The 16,413-nt window shown below is 42.7% G+C and overlaps 1 protein-coding gene across 1 annotated transcript in view; it reads right to left on the bottom strand.

Moving 5' to 3' along the window:
- Positions 1-2,556, bottom strand: part of SEL1L (SEL1L adaptor subunit of ERAD E3 ubiquitin ligase) — a 35,121-nt gene extending 32,565 nt beyond the window's left edge. Inside the window, 2 exon segments of the mRNA XM_050336017.1 lie at positions 2,449-2,494; positions 2,497-2,556. Coding sequence (XP_050191974.1) covers positions 2,449-2,494; positions 2,497-2,556 — 106 coding nt within the window.
- Between the last annotated feature and the right edge of the window lie 13,857 nt (positions 2,557-16,413).

Below are 16,413 nucleotides of genomic sequence, written 5' to 3'. Positions count from 1 at the left end.
AGATTGAGATATAGGTCAACCCTCACCCTGAATAAAAATCTTTTTTTCCAGTCTCCTTGCAATTGCTGGCTGACTAGTTACAGAACTTACTCTCCAGCAGTTCCTCTGTAAGAACTGAGATTCCCTGTCAGGCAACAATGCAACAAGTATAGGGAATGTTTTTCAGTTAGCAAAATCAGACAGGTCAGGGAAAGCCATTGAGCTCTGTCTTACGAAAGAAGAGGTACAGAAGTTCCCTACAGGTATATGACTGCTCACGTAACTCCTACCAGTTAACAGGACAGTATGAAAACGCCTGCCTGTGGCTGAAGTTAGCCATGGAAGGTGTAGAGGAGTCAGAGGAAGAATCACTTCCTCTCTTCAGGCAGAATGAGAATATGTCTCTCTCTTAGTCTGTGAACAAGAGGAAACAAGCCCAAGAATCTAAAAACACTGGCAATCAGAAAAAAAAAAAAAAAGCAAATTTGTCAATGTTCTTAATGAATGACCAAGGAAGCCATTGTCAGCTTTATCTAGAAAACACACAAATGCTTAGCATTTTTTAGCTGCTTTTGCCCATTCCCCATGGACTTCTTAATATTCTTTTCCCAGTCTCAGTTTTAAATTCCTTCATAATTTGTATTACTATCATATGTTTAAAAGAGTAGTGCCCATTTCTTTAGGCCAGAGTTTTCTTGCATTCACCTGCAGTTTTCAATAAATCGATTTAAACAAAATTTATGACTACAGAGTTAAGATTTAAAGCTGTAGTTAAAATACTTCCTACTAAAAAAAATTTAAAAAAAAAAAATCACTATTAGAATCTGCACCTAAAGTCAGGAAATGTAATACCTGAACCCTTTTTACTCATCCTTCTTAAAACCTCTCCCCTCATATCCCAGATGACTCTTTCCAGACCAGACATTAAGAACAAACAGGTATTCAAGGAAGCATTTAACACACAGTTTTAAAGCATATACCAGAAAGTGGTACTGCTACTGTTGGAAATCAAAACATGAAGTAATGACAATTTTCTTTCAGAATGATTCTCACCAAAAATGGGAGTAAGAAAGATATTCCTCTTATAGTCTGCTGATAGAAGATGGACTCTGAACACTCCCTCCTAATTAATTCTGGATATTAATGAACAGTTTTACCTCACAGTAGCTTTTTAAGTTTGTCAACAATTCCTAAGTCTTCATTAATGTACTGTAGCGTGTGCTTTCTTTGGCTTACTAATTGTATTAGTTCAATTGACTCTAAACATATGGATCATAAAGGTTGAATTCAACTACCAGAACTTCATACTCACAAACACATCTTTGTGATAGTGGACAAATAGTAAAACAGCAGAGCTGCATGCTAATACAGCCACTGATGCACACTTGACCAGCCCTTAATTTTGTCACCTAATTTTCATGTACTCAACAGATGGTTCATCTGACATTCACAGTCTCATCTTGCCTTAGCTTTTTTTCTTTTATATACATTATAAATGAGAGCACACAATTCAGAGTGGCTGCACGTCCCTGGCTTCATAGAACTCCTGTGTTTCTTTTCTGTAACTTGGGAAGTGCCCCGCTGGCTTACAGAGTGACGTACAAAGCTCCTATAATCTGAACTCTGGTAATAGCACTTCAAATTTCAACTTCCTACAGCACACAGGAAAATGAGCCCAAACCACTGAACTTACTTTCCTGAAATAGTGTAAAAGCACATCCCCAGTAGCACTGGATAAGGTTGTCTGCTAAAGTACTGGCTTCAGAAGCACTATATAAATAAATGCATTGCACTTTCCACCAGCCCATGGTGGAAATAAGGCTGTGGGAGGTAGAAACCCTACGAAAGGAAGTAGATGACAACACATGAGAAGCACACGAAACCTAAGCTGCATAACAACAAAATAAGCACGAAAAAAGTATGATGGGGGACACACACAACGCAGGACGCGGAAACGCTCTCTCTATATATATCTGCGTGAGAAAACTGCCGTGACAATGCTGAAATCAGCATTATCAGCGTCTCGGCGAGAAAATGCGTGCTGGGGAGGACAAAACGCCTCACTCGGGTTTCGAGCAGCGCTGGCATCTCAAAGTGGGCTCCCAACGAGCTGCTCAAAGGCGGACACCGCACTGAGCAAGGCGGCCACCCGCGCCAGGCCCAAGGAGCGCCCCGGGGGGTGAAGCGCCGGCTCGGGGGGAGCTGCGGCCCCGCCGCCCCCGCACGGGAGCCCCGCTCCTGCTCCCCCGGCCCCCCCGAGGAGTCGGCGCTGCCCCCACGCTCCCAAGAGCCCCGCCGAGAGCTCCGGGTCCCTTCCCTGTCGCTGCCGGCCCCGCGCAGCGCTGCGGGCGCCACGACCCCCCACGGACACGGTGGCAGCGCCCGCCACCCCCTCCCGCGCCGCACACGCCGGGGGGCGAGGCCGCCGCCGCGCTGGGGCCCGGCGGGGCGCGGTGCCCCCGTACTCACCGGCCGCGGGCAGCGCTGCGGCGCACGGACCGCAGAGCAGCGCCAGCCCAGGCTCAGGCTCAGCCCCAGCGCCAGGACCAGCACCCGGCGCAGCGCCCGCCGCCCCATCCCGCCCGCCGCCTCTGCGGGGCCGCCCCAGCGCCCCCGGCCCGCGCCTGGCCCCGCCCCCCGCGCCGCCCCCGCCAATCGCCTGCCGCGCCCGCCGCCGAGCACGGGGAGCGCCTGGGTCTACATGGCCCTCTCCCATTGGCCCAGCGGGCCCGTCCTTCGCCGGCCACGCCCTCCCGCCAGCCAATGGCGCTCCCGTGTCTCAGCGCGTGCCGGCTGCGCGAGCGCCGGCTTCCGAAACGGCGCCTGCCGTTGGCTCGAGCGCCGCTCCTACAGCACCCACAGTGCCTTGCGCCGGCGGACGTGCGGCCGCTGGGCCCCGCGGAGGGGCGGGGACTACATCACCCAGGACCCCCCGCGCCGGACCGCGCCGGGAGGAGCGTGGCGGCGCCGCCTGCAGGCCGGGCCGGGAAATAGCGGGATTGCCGGGAATGGGACACACCTCCCTGGTTGGGAGTACGGGGAGCAGCCGTGAATTCAGTATTTGTCTAGACCGGCACAGATGGAGTATGTGAAACGTAAAGAGTGTAGTTAGTTCCGCTTTATCTTCGGAAAGGCATCAGTTCTGGGAAGGGCCTGAGCAGTTTCTCATAAGAATTGCATCTTTCTGTAGGTAATACAAAAGGAAACAAGGAAGGGCAACTAGCAACGTGACCTTTAATGGACTGAAACATGTCTGGGCAGTAAATATTACCACCTCAAAGGACTGTGATGGTACACAATGCTGTGCTGAGTTATGAACTGCATTTATCCCACTGCCCAAATACTGATAAGTCATCTCATCCTCACAGTGCTACATTTGGGATCTCTGTAGGGCAAGAACAGCCACCAATGGCTGTATTTCTCCCATGAGAGACAAGAGCTGTGAAGCGTTCTGTCCCCCCCCAGGGCTGGCTGAGGAATTTTCTGCCTGCCAGGGCAGGGTCTGCAGGCAGGGAAATGCTGGCACTGCTTCAGCCAGGAGGTGCCTCAGCAGCTTGTAAGTGCCTTGGACAGAGCTAATGAATAGGTCTGATTCTAATTAGGAGTATACTGAAGTACCAGTCAGTTTTTTCTATCTGGAGTACAGAACAGTGCAGATTGACTTTGGGAAAGCCAAGCAGCACTTGTGGTGTAGGAGCATCATCTTGGTGCTTCCCAGCACTTGGATCAGGCCTAAGCTTAACCTGTGTTGTGGTCAATGGAACAGTGTTCAGTGAACCTGTCTGTGAATGTCACCCCTTGGAGCAGAGCATCTCGCAGGAGGCAGGGCACCTGGACTAAGGTGGTGTGAGAGGAGGGGAACCCCCACATATGGGGGAGTGGCTCGAGGCCACCACGTGTGGCAGTGACTGTCCACACGGGTGGGACAGGCCAAGCCTGGGAGGCAGCACGATGGGCACTGAGGTGACATGAAGACTTGGCCCCAGCACAGGAGATGGCTCTGGTTTGCCCAGCTGTGGAACTAAGGCAGAGATCAGTGGTACAGGTTTGGATACCAGGCAGGGGGGCTTTACAAGCATGGATTTTGTGAGAAGCTGCCAGAAGCTTCCCCCATGTCTAAAAGAGCTAATTCAGCCAGCCCCAGGACAGCGCTGCTGCTGGCCAAGGCCAAACCAATCACAGATGGCAGCAACACCTCTGGGGAAAGGGAAAAAGTTACTGTGCAATGGCTGCAGGAGAGAAGAGTGAGAATATGTGAGAGAAAAACTCTGCAGACACCAAGGTCAGCAGAGAAGGAGGGGGAGGAGATACTGCAGGTGCCAAAACAGAGGTTCCCCTGCAGTCTGCGGTGAAGACCATGGTGAGGCAGGCTGTCCTCCTGCAGCCCATGGGGGTTCATGGTGGAGCAGAGATCCACCTGCAGCCCATGGAGGACCTCATGCCAGAGCAGGTGGATGCCCAAAGGAGGCTGTGACCCTGTGGGAAGCCCACGCTGGAGCAAGCTTCTGGCAGGACCTGTGACCCTGAGGAGAGAGGACCCCACTCTGGAGCAGGTTAACTGATAGGACTTGTGACCCTGTGGGGGACCCATGCTGGAGCAGCCTGTTCCTGAAGGAACTGCACCCTGTGGAAGGGATCCAGGCTGGGGCAGCCTGTGAAGAATTGCAGCCCATTGGAAGGACTCACATTGAAGAAGTTCATGGAGGACTTTCTCCTGTGTGAAGGACCCCATGCTGGAGCAGTGTGAAGAGTCCTCCCCCTGAGGAGGAAGGAGCAGCAGACACAACGATTGATGAACAGACTGTAACCCCCATTCCCTGTCTCCCTGCACCACTGTGCCACTAGGGGCAAGAGGCAGGGAATCTGGGAGTAAAGCCAGTGAGGAAGGGTGGGGAGGGGGGAAAGGTGTCTTTAAGGTTTGGTTTTATTTCTCATTACCCTACTCTGTTTTGATTAATGATAAATTAATTTTCCCAAGTCTCTTTTGCCCATGACAGTAATTGGTGATGATCTCTCCCTGCCCTTATCTTGACTCACAACCCTTTTCTTATATTTTTTCCCCTGTCCAGCTGAGGAGGGGAGTAATAGAGCAGCTTTGGTGACTACCATGTGACTGGCTAGGGTCAACCCACCAGAGCTGCCCAGAGCCCTTGTGGTACTCCCAGCCCCTGAGGTGTTCAGGACTTCAGTGAACAAATCTCTCCTCAGCCTGACCCAGTCAGCCCTCCTGCAAGCAGGAGTTGGGCTAGGTGACCTCTGGAGGTCACTTCTAAACAAACTCATTCTACTTTTGAAGCTGTGTGTGTAGGGCTAAGTGAACTGGAGGAACAAGAGGAAAAATATAATAGGAGAAGCAGATATTTTTTTCTGAATTAATAATCACCTTCCAATAAAAAAAATAGATAATATTGCAGACTGAGTTAGTTACGATTAATTTAGTATGTGCTGTACTCTGGGAGCGTGGTAAATTTATTGCTACCATTCCATTTACTTGTGCAGCAGCCATAAAATTCCCATTACTTCTCTTAATCAGTTTTGTGTTTTCTTCTCTGAAGCTTTGAATGGAAGCTTAGGTATTTTTTCAGTGTTCTTCCTCTCTGAAGCTTTGAATGGAAGCTTAGGTATTTTTTCAGTGTTCTTCCTCTCTATTCTATTCCAAAATGTGGTGGTCTTTTATGCAACAGTACAGGTGACCAGATGAAAAGTAAAGGCTCAAATTTCATCCTTGTGTTTTAGGTTTGTTTTCTCAAAGTGTTATCTAATCTAAATTTTCAAGAGATTTTTGAATTGGACCTTTTTGAATACTGCCTAGCACTTGTCTGACATGATGTAATACTAGACATTCTCAAGGTAGGAGAATGGAAGTGTGCAAGTTAGTGACAGCGTTAGAATTTTATGATTATTTCTCATACTCTCTTGCTTGTCTCTTCTCTCTATAGTTTGATAATACAAATTTCTGTGTTGTAGCAACACTACTTTTTACTTTGATTGTGGAAACTTTCTGGTTTGTTTGTTTGTTTGTTTGTTTGTTTTTTCTGTAAAACTCCAGAACTGGGAGAGGTATGAAGCTTGGTACAGCAACTGGAGCAGGGTCTGTGGGTTACAGGGCCCATAAGTTTCTATTATTTCATGTTTGTTGGTATACTCTCACAAAGCCTCTCAAATATCCCATCATACCCATGAAAGTCTTGCTTTCTTCTCTGTTCCCTTCTCCCACTCCCTCCCACACCCCTGTGCCCCAGCCTATTCCTGAATACTTCATTTTAACAGCCCATCAATCAGTGGTTTAAGAGTTCTGGTCTTTGTCTACCTTATTACCTGCTCATTGATATATTTGTGTCTGTCTGTTTATTGCTTTATAACTTTCCTTGTTACTTGTTACTACTACACTGAATAACCATTAACTGGGTAGCTTAATGAACCTAAACGTGCATTCCACTAGTCTTGCAGTGGAATAGAGGAAAATGCTCTTGTTTGTTTAAGGTCCTGGGATCATGCTGCCTTTTGTATTGATTCTGGTTTTCCCTCTGTTATTGAATTACTGCTTTCACTTTTTTGTTGTTGTTGTTCATTTTCTCAGGGGAAGATCTCCAGTTATCTTCAGTGAGATTTCCTGTAGGATTTAATGAAACCAGAGTACTATATGCTTACCGCAGTTGTGATGTTACAGTCCCAGAGGCATGAGCGAGTTGCTTGTATAGATTTTTTCTGTCTCTGAATTGTGCTGAGAGCTTCAGCTCTCTACCTAGTGTGGGAACCTTCCAGCAAGGACTGTTGGTGTGCTTGCACTAAAAATAAGGTCTTGCACTAAAAATAAGGTTATCCAGTTGGTTATGTGCTCCAGGTCCTATCTCTAGATGACAATGAATAGCAAACACAAATGAGTTTGCAGGTGCATAACAATGCACAAATGAGTTTGCTGTAGCATAACGAATTCCAGCCTACTCTAGAGATACAATGTATTAACATCAGGCTGACCCGGGTACAAGTCTGGTGAAAACATAACATTTATAATTTAAAAAAATATTTTCATTATTGATTAAATGCTGTGTAAAATCAGTAGAATTCTATTCTAGTCCCTAATTTTCAGAAGCTGGACAAAATGAGGAAAAATACTTTTATTTAGTCTGTAATTGGAAACAGGAAGTGATGATCTGTTCCCTTTCCATACTGCTGCACAGAATCACCTCCTTCTACCTGCAGGCCACCCTCTTCCCAATGCACTCCAGGATACCTTTGGCCCTCCTCAAGGGCACAGTCCTGGCTCATGGACAACTTGTCATTGACCAAGACTCCCAGGTCCTTCTCAGCAGAGCTCCTCTCTAGTAGGCCAACCCCCAGCCTGTACTGGTACTGGGGGTTATTCCTCCCCGAGTCCAGAACCCCACACTTGTCCTTGTTGAACCTCATTAGGTTTCTCTCCACACAACTCACCAGCCTATCAAGGTCCTGCTGAATGGCAGCACAGCCTTCAGGTGTATCGACTAGTCCCCTAGTTTTGCATCACCAGCAGACTTGCTGAGGGTATATTCTATCCCTTTGTTCAGATTGTTGATAAAGAAGTGGAAGCATGTACATATGTGTGAATTTAGGTTTATTGAGGCTTTTGGACATGATTTTCAGAGAGCCGTCTCATGAGTTGCGGTGGGAATTAGAACTAATGCTGCCTGCAACCTAAAATGTTCATATATGTTGCACCTTACCTGCACTTTTGGATGTAGCAGTGTCAGTTATTTTAGTGGCAGTTTCTAGAGTAATTTGAATTACTTAGAAGTAAAAAGACCTCAAAGGGACTGAAAGCTTTCAAGGGAAAATAGGACAAGATAACTAGTACAGCATGGAAATGGGTTCAAGGGTGAGACCTTGTTGCGATGTTTTTCTTTCCAGCTTGTGGGCCCTTTTCTTGAAACTTTCTGTGCTGACTGCAGGCTCAGGACTAAAGCCAGAGCTGTGCTCAGTGATCAGGCAAGGAACAGGATATTTATTATGGGAATAGGGCTGGATAGTAACTGGGAATCGTCCCCAGAGCTGTAATTCTGGGAGGTACACAATACCAGACGGAGAAAAGTGCATTTCTGAGAACATCATATTTTGCTATATTGACTGTCCCCATGTCTTCTGAGAACTCTCACGTATCTAATTTGTGTTTACATTGTGACAACACTGTTATTTCTGTGGCTTTTTTCAGTTTACTCTTAAATATGTCTAGTTACTATTCCAATTGGTTTACTTAGAAAATTTGAGTCATTCGGCTTGAAAAACAGAAAGGAATAACAAGATTTAAACTATCAATCATAAATAAACAGTCTTGGCACTCATGAAGAATCTAATTTATTTGGAAAGATGGTTCAACAAATACTCGCAAACAATGAATATGCTTGGGGGAATAATTTCCTTTTTTAGGTTATTTGGGAAAAGAGAATGGTAAAAGCTGGTTACATGTATATATTTAGAAACATGTGTAGAAATAATTTACATCTAAAAGAACCTAATGCTTGATAGAGTAAGAGATCAATATTGATAGATGTCAGCCCACCCAAGTTTCTTTTAAGCACCTCAGCAGGGAACTAACTTGGGGTGTAAAAAGTGGAACTAGTAGAAAGCCAGGGCTGAGGTGTATGAGTTGAGCTCTGCTCTTCAAGAGTGGAACAGCAGCACAATTTTTCCCAAGGCATATTCTTGGCAGAGTTTTGAGGAGGACTTCCCCACTGTGGGATGGGGCTGTTTTCATACAGGTTCTGTAGCTGCTGCAAGTGAGGTAGTGTAGGCAGTTATGTGTCCGTGGGGCAGAATGGGCCACTGGATATTGAAGAAGACAAGATGAAAGTCATTGGTTGCTGGCTAGATGTACAACTGTATTTCAAGTGAGGCCTGCACTGGTCTTACCTTGCCACCAAGTGATATTGTCACATTAATTCACAAAAAGTTCCCCCTGCCATCAGTTTCATTGTCTTTGTCATGTCAGGCCCCTGATGCACTAACAGTGGTCTAGTGATCAGATGCCTAGAGAGAGAATAATGGAAGGGTATTAAACCTATTTTATTTTGCAAATTCTTGCTTTGATGAAAATGTTTTCTCTAATGGTTTAGCTGCTCCTGTTTATGGTTTAACTGTAGTTAAAAGTGTAAGCTGCAGAGTGAGAGGGTCTTGCATGCAGTATGTGAATGAGTGGTAGTTGAGTTTATATGGAATTTGACATTCATGAATTAATATAATCTAATACAGGTCTAAGTGGCTTCATTTTCACTGCATGCTGTTCATATGCTTGAGAGTCAATTTTACATACTTAACAAAATGTCTCATGGGAGAGAAACAAAAGGCTGAAGGAGAAGAGAGAAATCAGTAATTGAACAGAGAGATTAATAAAGGAAACATCTAGGAAAATGGGAATAAGTGGCTGAGGAATGATTGCAAGAGCTGGAAAAATGTGGATGGAAATTGCTGTAAAAAGCTCTCATAAGAGAGACTGCCCAGATGTTCCCATGTGCAGGCTTGTAGTGTTGGTAGGGAAGATAGAATTTACAGAAGCTTTAGCTTTCCATTGCTTGACAAGTGTGCCACAAACTCCTGTGTTTCATGGCTTGCCTGTAGCCCTACAACAGTCTTTGAATTTTCTTTGATGATTCTCTGAATGTATCAGTTTAGTGGTCAGCAATGCTAAAGCAGATTGAACATTCCTAGGAAAACAGAATGAAAGAGAGAGTTCTGTTCACTGTATCTTAAAAAGGACATAATGGGAGTTAATAGAAGGTACACACACAGGCACTGAGGGTGTTCAGAAAGATGGACCACCTTCAAAATGAGAGGAAACTAAATGGACCGGATCTATTTTTCTTGGGAAAGAGGCAGTTGAAAAAAACTTACTAAATGTTTATAAAATCACAAGTACTATAAGGAAGACAGGAGACAATTACCATTTCACAGAATCATAGAATCAAAGAATGGCTTTGGTTGGAAGGGACCTTAAAGAGTTGCAACCCCTGCCATTGACAGGCTCAGTAGACCAGGTTCCTCAGTGCCCCTTCCAACCTGGTCTCAAACTCTTCCAGGGATGGGCATCTACAACTTCTCTGTGAAACCTCTTTCAATGCCTCACCACCCTCACAGTAAGTTGTTTTCCCTAATATTTGATTTAAATCTACACCCTTTGAGTTTGAAGCCGTTCTCACTTGTTCTGTTACTACATGACCTTGTAAAAAATCCTTCTCCATCTTTCTTGTAGTCTCCCTTCAGGTACTGGAAAGCCACAATTAGGTCACTCTGAAGCCTCTTCCAGGCCGAACAATCCCAATTCTTTTAGCCTTTCGTCATAGCAATAGTGTTTCATCCTTCTTATCGACTTGGTGACTCTCCTCTGGACTCACTCTCTACAGTACCCCCAAGTCCTTCTTGGCAAGGCTGCTCTTGATCTGTTTAACCCCCAGACTGTATTAGTAATGGGGGTTGCCCTGACCCAGGTACAGCAACTTGTACTTTGTCTTGTTAAACCATATGAGTTTCCTTTTGGACTGCTTCTTGAGCTTGTCCAGGTCCCTCTGGATGGCATCCCATCCTTCAGGTGTGTCAACTGCACCACTCAGCTTGGTGTCGTTTTGTTTCCATTTATTGGACTACTACTGGTGGCTGAATAAGGGAAATAATACACAGATGCTTTTACCTGTTGGAAAATCACAGCTGTATCTCCTACCAAGCAAATGAGTGATAACATCAATGTGTACATGTTTCTAGCCCATTTTAATGGGCTGTAATTTCTGTAACAATTATGTTACTTTTGACTGAGACAGAGTATCATGGCAGTGAAATCAGGCTCATTTTGTGTATTCAGCATGTTCTGAGGAGACAAATTAAAACCAACTGAGATCTGCTTGACATGTAACTGTACCATTAAAACACTGTGTTCAGCTTCATAAGCATGACCTTTAGTAAAGTCTTTCTAATGTGGTTACACAGCTCTTTGCTCCTAAGTGGCTCATATTTCTGTTTTTCAGAAGATGGAGTTAGATACTGTTTCTGTAGGAGACAGTTGGGAAATAAATTGGAATTAATTTTCCTTATTACTGTGTGTCTCATAAAATTTTGTGCCTTGTTAAATTATACACAGGTGTCACAAATAACTTTAGAGTTATGGCACTCAGGTTAGGGTATCGCCAGTCAGAGGTGATTTAAGATGGATTATTCATCTGTTGCTCCAGGAGTCTCAGCTTTCCAATGGATTAATCAGGGCAAGCATTCACCACTTCACACCATGGATTGACAGATGATTCTCACAGTGGGAAGGAGTACAAACTGCACTTCAGATTTTTTTTCTCTCCGGTATGATTGTGAATTTTAAATGTTTTAAGAATTGATCTTTTTTGATTCCACAGCATTCTCTCAGGACAGTTGCATTGGTGATTGGCTTACTTCTGTTGTGATCTTGGGTTTTGTCTGCTTAGCTGCTCTGTAGCCCACAGTGCATGAACAGTTTTTATGGAGCTCAGTGTTCGTGTTTCAAACTTCAGTACCCTTGGCTATAAACTGACTAGACTAGAGATCCAACTATCCATTTGTTGTACAGGTGGACTTCAGGCTTAAGAACAATTTTCCTTTCAGTAGAAAATTGTCTGTGCTGCTGCTGCCGGACTTCTCAGTTTCAGATTAGCGACTGGCTGTTGTTCCTCAGCAGTGCACTGAAGTTAAATCTTAACAATTTGAAAAACGTGCTGGGGGTGTAAATTATATATTTCCTGAATTGTAAGGGCGTCCTCTCTACTAAAGAGTTTCCTGCTGGGTACTAAGCTAAAATATCCAATTTCAGATACCTCAAAGCTTATGAAAGCTGTGACAGTTGGACGATGCAAACAGGATTTTAAGGCTGTTGTCATATTATATAGGTATACTAGATATATACGTATCTCTCTGTCATACAGATCTGTATGTCTGTACCATACAGATATATGTCTGTACATGTGTATGTATGGCCCGCCTGCCCCTCCCGCGGCCGCCAGGTGTCACTGCAGGGACAGCTCACAGCCTCCGTGGGACCGGGGAGCGGCTGAGCGGAGAAAAGCGTTCCGCAGCTAATCTCAGCTGAAATACTGAAAATCCAGCGCCCTCTGAGGGTTTTCGGCTCTCAGTTACACTTGCCAAGTGGGTCTCCTTTCGAGTGTGTTAATCCACCTGGAACGCTGCTGCTGTTACAAGTGGCAGAGCGCTGCGGCGAGGGAACTGCTACTTAGTGCCCCGAGAAACGTGGTGCCCAGCGACAGGGCAAGGGGCAACAGGCACGAACTGAAACGTAGGAAGCTCCGTCTCAACGTGAGGAAAAACTGCTTTACTGTGAGGGTGACTGAGAGCTGGAACAGGCTGCCCAGAGAGACTGTGGAATCTCCTCCTCCGGGGATTTTCAAAAGCCTCCTGGGTGCGATCCGGTGCTGCCTGCTCAAGGTGAACCCGCTTTAGCAAGGGCATTGGACAACATGATCTCCAAAGATCCCATTCAACCCCATTCTGTCGTTCTGTAAAAATAACAGGCAAAGCTTTTCTGGTTCAGAGTCCACTTTTTGAAAAGTCTTGCCTTAATCTCTCAAGACTTTCATAGCTCAGCTGTAAAATAGCATTAGTAATGCATCCCTTCTCTACTGAAAAGAACTTGTGGAGTGATATTTGGCTATTTTAAAAATAAAACTATTTAAATCTCCAGGTAAACACCATAAAGAAACCAAATGCAGGGCAAAATTTACTTCGGTGCAGTAAATAACGTGTAGCATCATTATGCATTATCTGCCTCACCAAGCTGTTTCTTCATAATGAAAAACTAGTGTCATTCAGAGACTTAGACACTTCAATCTCTAAACATGTTTGAAGTATTTGTATCAAAGATGTGAGGAACAGTTTATGTTTCTACACTTTTTCTTTGCTTTGACTTTTACTTTGCCTTTTTTTTTCTTTTTTTTTTTTTCCCCCAGTTCATTGTTGTTGTTTTATCCAAATGGGACTGATTTCCTTAGGTAACTTTGTTTTCCTTTTGAATTCTCAGCAATTTATAATTCAATACAATTTTATTTTGAAAATGCATACTTTTCTGACTTGAGATTGAAAGATAAATGTGTAATTTTTATATAACACATTCCAGTTGCTATGGCTTGCTGTTTAGTTTAAACCTGGTCTTTCAGTATTGCTGGAGATGTAGCTGAAGCTTGATGGGACAAATTCACCTAATTCTAGTTTTGTAATGATTAGTGTTTGTTTTTATCCCAAATTTTATCTCTTTGTCCCTCTTTCTTTCTTGACCGCTGAAGTAAACCAGTATATTGTGAGGGCAGAAATGGATCAGCATCTGACATTAACTGTACTTGCAGAAGAAAAGTTGCTATTTTTCCATCTTTAAAATATGATCTTTATGCTGAAAGGCCTGTATATACAGTTCTTTTGCACGTAGAAAAGATATTATGGCTCTTCAAATTAAGTGAACTGTATGAACACTTTTTGGCTATTTTTTCCCCCACAGCTCTAGTATGTGTTCAGTTTGGATGCTGCAAAGAACTGATTCTACATCTAACACTACCTGTTGCAGCAGTGTCTGTTTTCAGCTTGAGTGCCGTGCTTGGAGTGGAGTTTTGGAATGGTGAGGCTTTACTGGTAGGTGTTTTAGAGGAAAGACTAAGGAGGTGAAGAAAACCCTATATAATTTAGATGATCAGGTGCTCCTTGCCTGTGGAAGGATTCCTTCTGAGTTTCTCACACCAGTAAGTGGATGGATGAGCAGTAAAACATGCAATTGGTTAGCATGTGTAATTATATAACTCTTTACTACTTCAGCATGCAAATATTCTGAATTGTATGAATAGTAAGAGAGAGAATAAGATAAAATATTACAGTTTTAGAGACTTTCATTATATGTAACATAAATCATGAATATACTTGTGAACAGTTGTATATGTGTATGTTTTATTGTATTTTTTTATTCTTTCTCTAAAAAGAGGGTTAGCAAACGATACTGAGACTTTAAAGAGAATAAATAAAATCTAATATCAAAATAACAGTTATATGTATTTTCTAGGATATTTTATTCTGTGGAACAATAAGGTAGAGAATACTGATATCTTCTCTTTAGAGTTAATGACTTGGGAGGAGGAAGTGTTCAAAGATTGCAGTTTCTTTGGGCATTAGTATTACAATAATACATTTAAAATAAAGCAATATGGGATTGGAAACAGCCCTAAATAATAAAGGCTGTATAATTAATTGGCTGCAACTACTGCTTTGCAAACATGTCCTGCATTTTTCTGGTTATAATGGATTTTAGTCACTTGAGTTTGTTTCCTCTATCATGCTGAAGTTTGTAGCCTGATGATTCCTTGATTTAAACTCAAATTTCCCCAGAGTTCATGGAGAAACAATTAGGGTCTAGGATTTGTTAATGAACTGAGCCTTGACTTCATGCTTGAACTGAGAGTGGCTTTTATTCTATGGTCTGACTAGCTACCTGTATGCACAACAGCTATATTCCAAGGCTCAGTATTATGTGCTAATGGCTAACCTCTTTAGATCAGAAGCTGCTAGCCCTCCTTTCAGTCTGATCTGCTGACCATAAAGCTGTTATCTTTATAATCAGACACTGTCAAGCTACTGAACAGATAACCATATCTTCATAATGATATTCATAGTCTAGTCATATAGACCATAGATCCCAAAAGTGAACTCCTGTAATTCTTAGATTAGCCACTGCATAGTTTCCTAAAAAATTGGCTTGACATTCAAAGATCCTACATTTCTTTGGTTCTCTATGTGAATATAGTAATTTGACTGTAGGAGACCTAATTTAAAAATGTAATTTATGTCAATTACTCTATCTGTAAAATTAGAAATATTAATTAGGTTAAGATTACTACATTTGAAAAAGACTTGCGATCCTCGAGTAACCTCATGGAAATATAATTACTCTAAAAACTCCCATGCATTAAAAATCTCTTTATAGCTTTAGAAAGGTAAGTGTTACTGTCAAACAATTTTCTTCTTTCATGCTAATGTGTTTATTTGTAGTTTTGATTAAGAAAGAAATTAACAGACATCTGACTTTGTAAAATAGAATACTGTTTATGTGAATTGCAAGTAACAGTCTAATTTCTATTAGGACTTCTAAAAATCTTAGTTTAAGATGAAATTAGTGAGACAGGTTTTCCAGGACAGAAAGCATCAAGTTAGAAAGCACTGTGATAATTAGCATTGTGCCAATGAAATCATATGCCTTAGAGGTTCAGTAATGGGCTTAATCCTACAAGAACTTAATTATTTTGATCTTCTGAAGCAAACTTTGAACTCTGTAAATTCTTATACCATGTGAATAGTCTTCTAGAAATGCATGACATCACTTGTACCTAAAAACAAAGTGCTATGAATGCTTTACTGGGTGAGATTTTATGAAAAAAGCCCATTATGAGGAAAATCTTTATTAAATCAGAAGCAAGTACAGAGCTCTCTGATTTTTTTCCCTGGTCAGGGGACCCATGGTGTATAGCAACTGATAACCTTCTAATACTGATAGAGCACAATCCTTCTTGAACTCTTCCAGATATTTTCTTTTAATCTTATACTACTTGATGGATCTTTTACCTCAACTATTCTCCAATGCCAAATTGCAGCAAATCTTTTTTTTTTTTTCTGTTTTAGCATTTAGGATTTGAATAATGTTTAAACCTTGTTTTTTACTTTGTATCTTTAGTTTTATGTATCTTACAGAAAGCAGAGAAGTATGATATTATGAAACAGTCTGAGTTGCATAAAATGCCCAGTTTTATTAAGGAATGTTGTATCTAATATTAATTTTTACTATATGCAGAGTTGTATTATCCCAGAGAATCATAGTCTTCATGGAAAATGGATGTATTTCCATTTAGACTCATTGTGGGAAAAACCCCCATTTCTTTTCCATCAGTATCCTAAAATCCCAGAGCATAACCCCCAATGGTTTTATTTTTTTTGAAATGTAAGTACTTCAACAGCTGCAGCTTAATATGAATAAGCAGAGCATGCATGTGAACTACGTTGGATGTACATCAAATTACCTGCCTGATACATGATATCACCATGCCATAATCCTGGGAGCTGTATGGGGTCTGTAATCAAGTTACATTTAGAGAAGTACCTGTATTATTCTCTTGCACTTACACCTGCCTTCTGAAAAAATAAATCTCAAATTTACAGAAGAAGTGTTTTATGTGTATTCTGGTTAAGCTTTTATGAGATGCTATCTCAGCAAACAAGAAATTGAATTTCAAAGGGAAGAGGAAAGGGACAAAGCAGATATAACAAAAAGGACTAATTCTACCTGTCTTATCTCTCAGGCTGTCTACTAAATTCTCATTTTCTCTTTGTGCTTTAAAGCAGAGCTGCAGAAATGAATGAAAAATTGACTAACTTTACAATAAGGTCCTATGGTGACGTGTTCTTCAC

This window comes from Myiozetetes cayanensis, unplaced genomic scaffold (genome assembly GCF_022539395.1).
Source record: "Myiozetetes cayanensis isolate MyiCay16 unplaced genomic scaffold, myiCay2020 scf6-25, whole genome shotgun sequence".
Taxonomy (NCBI): domain Eukaryota; kingdom Metazoa; phylum Chordata; class Aves; order Passeriformes; family Tyrannidae; genus Myiozetetes; species Myiozetetes cayanensis.
Note: the sequence above shows the minus strand (reverse complement) of the source record. Positions and strands in the feature narration are given on the sequence as shown.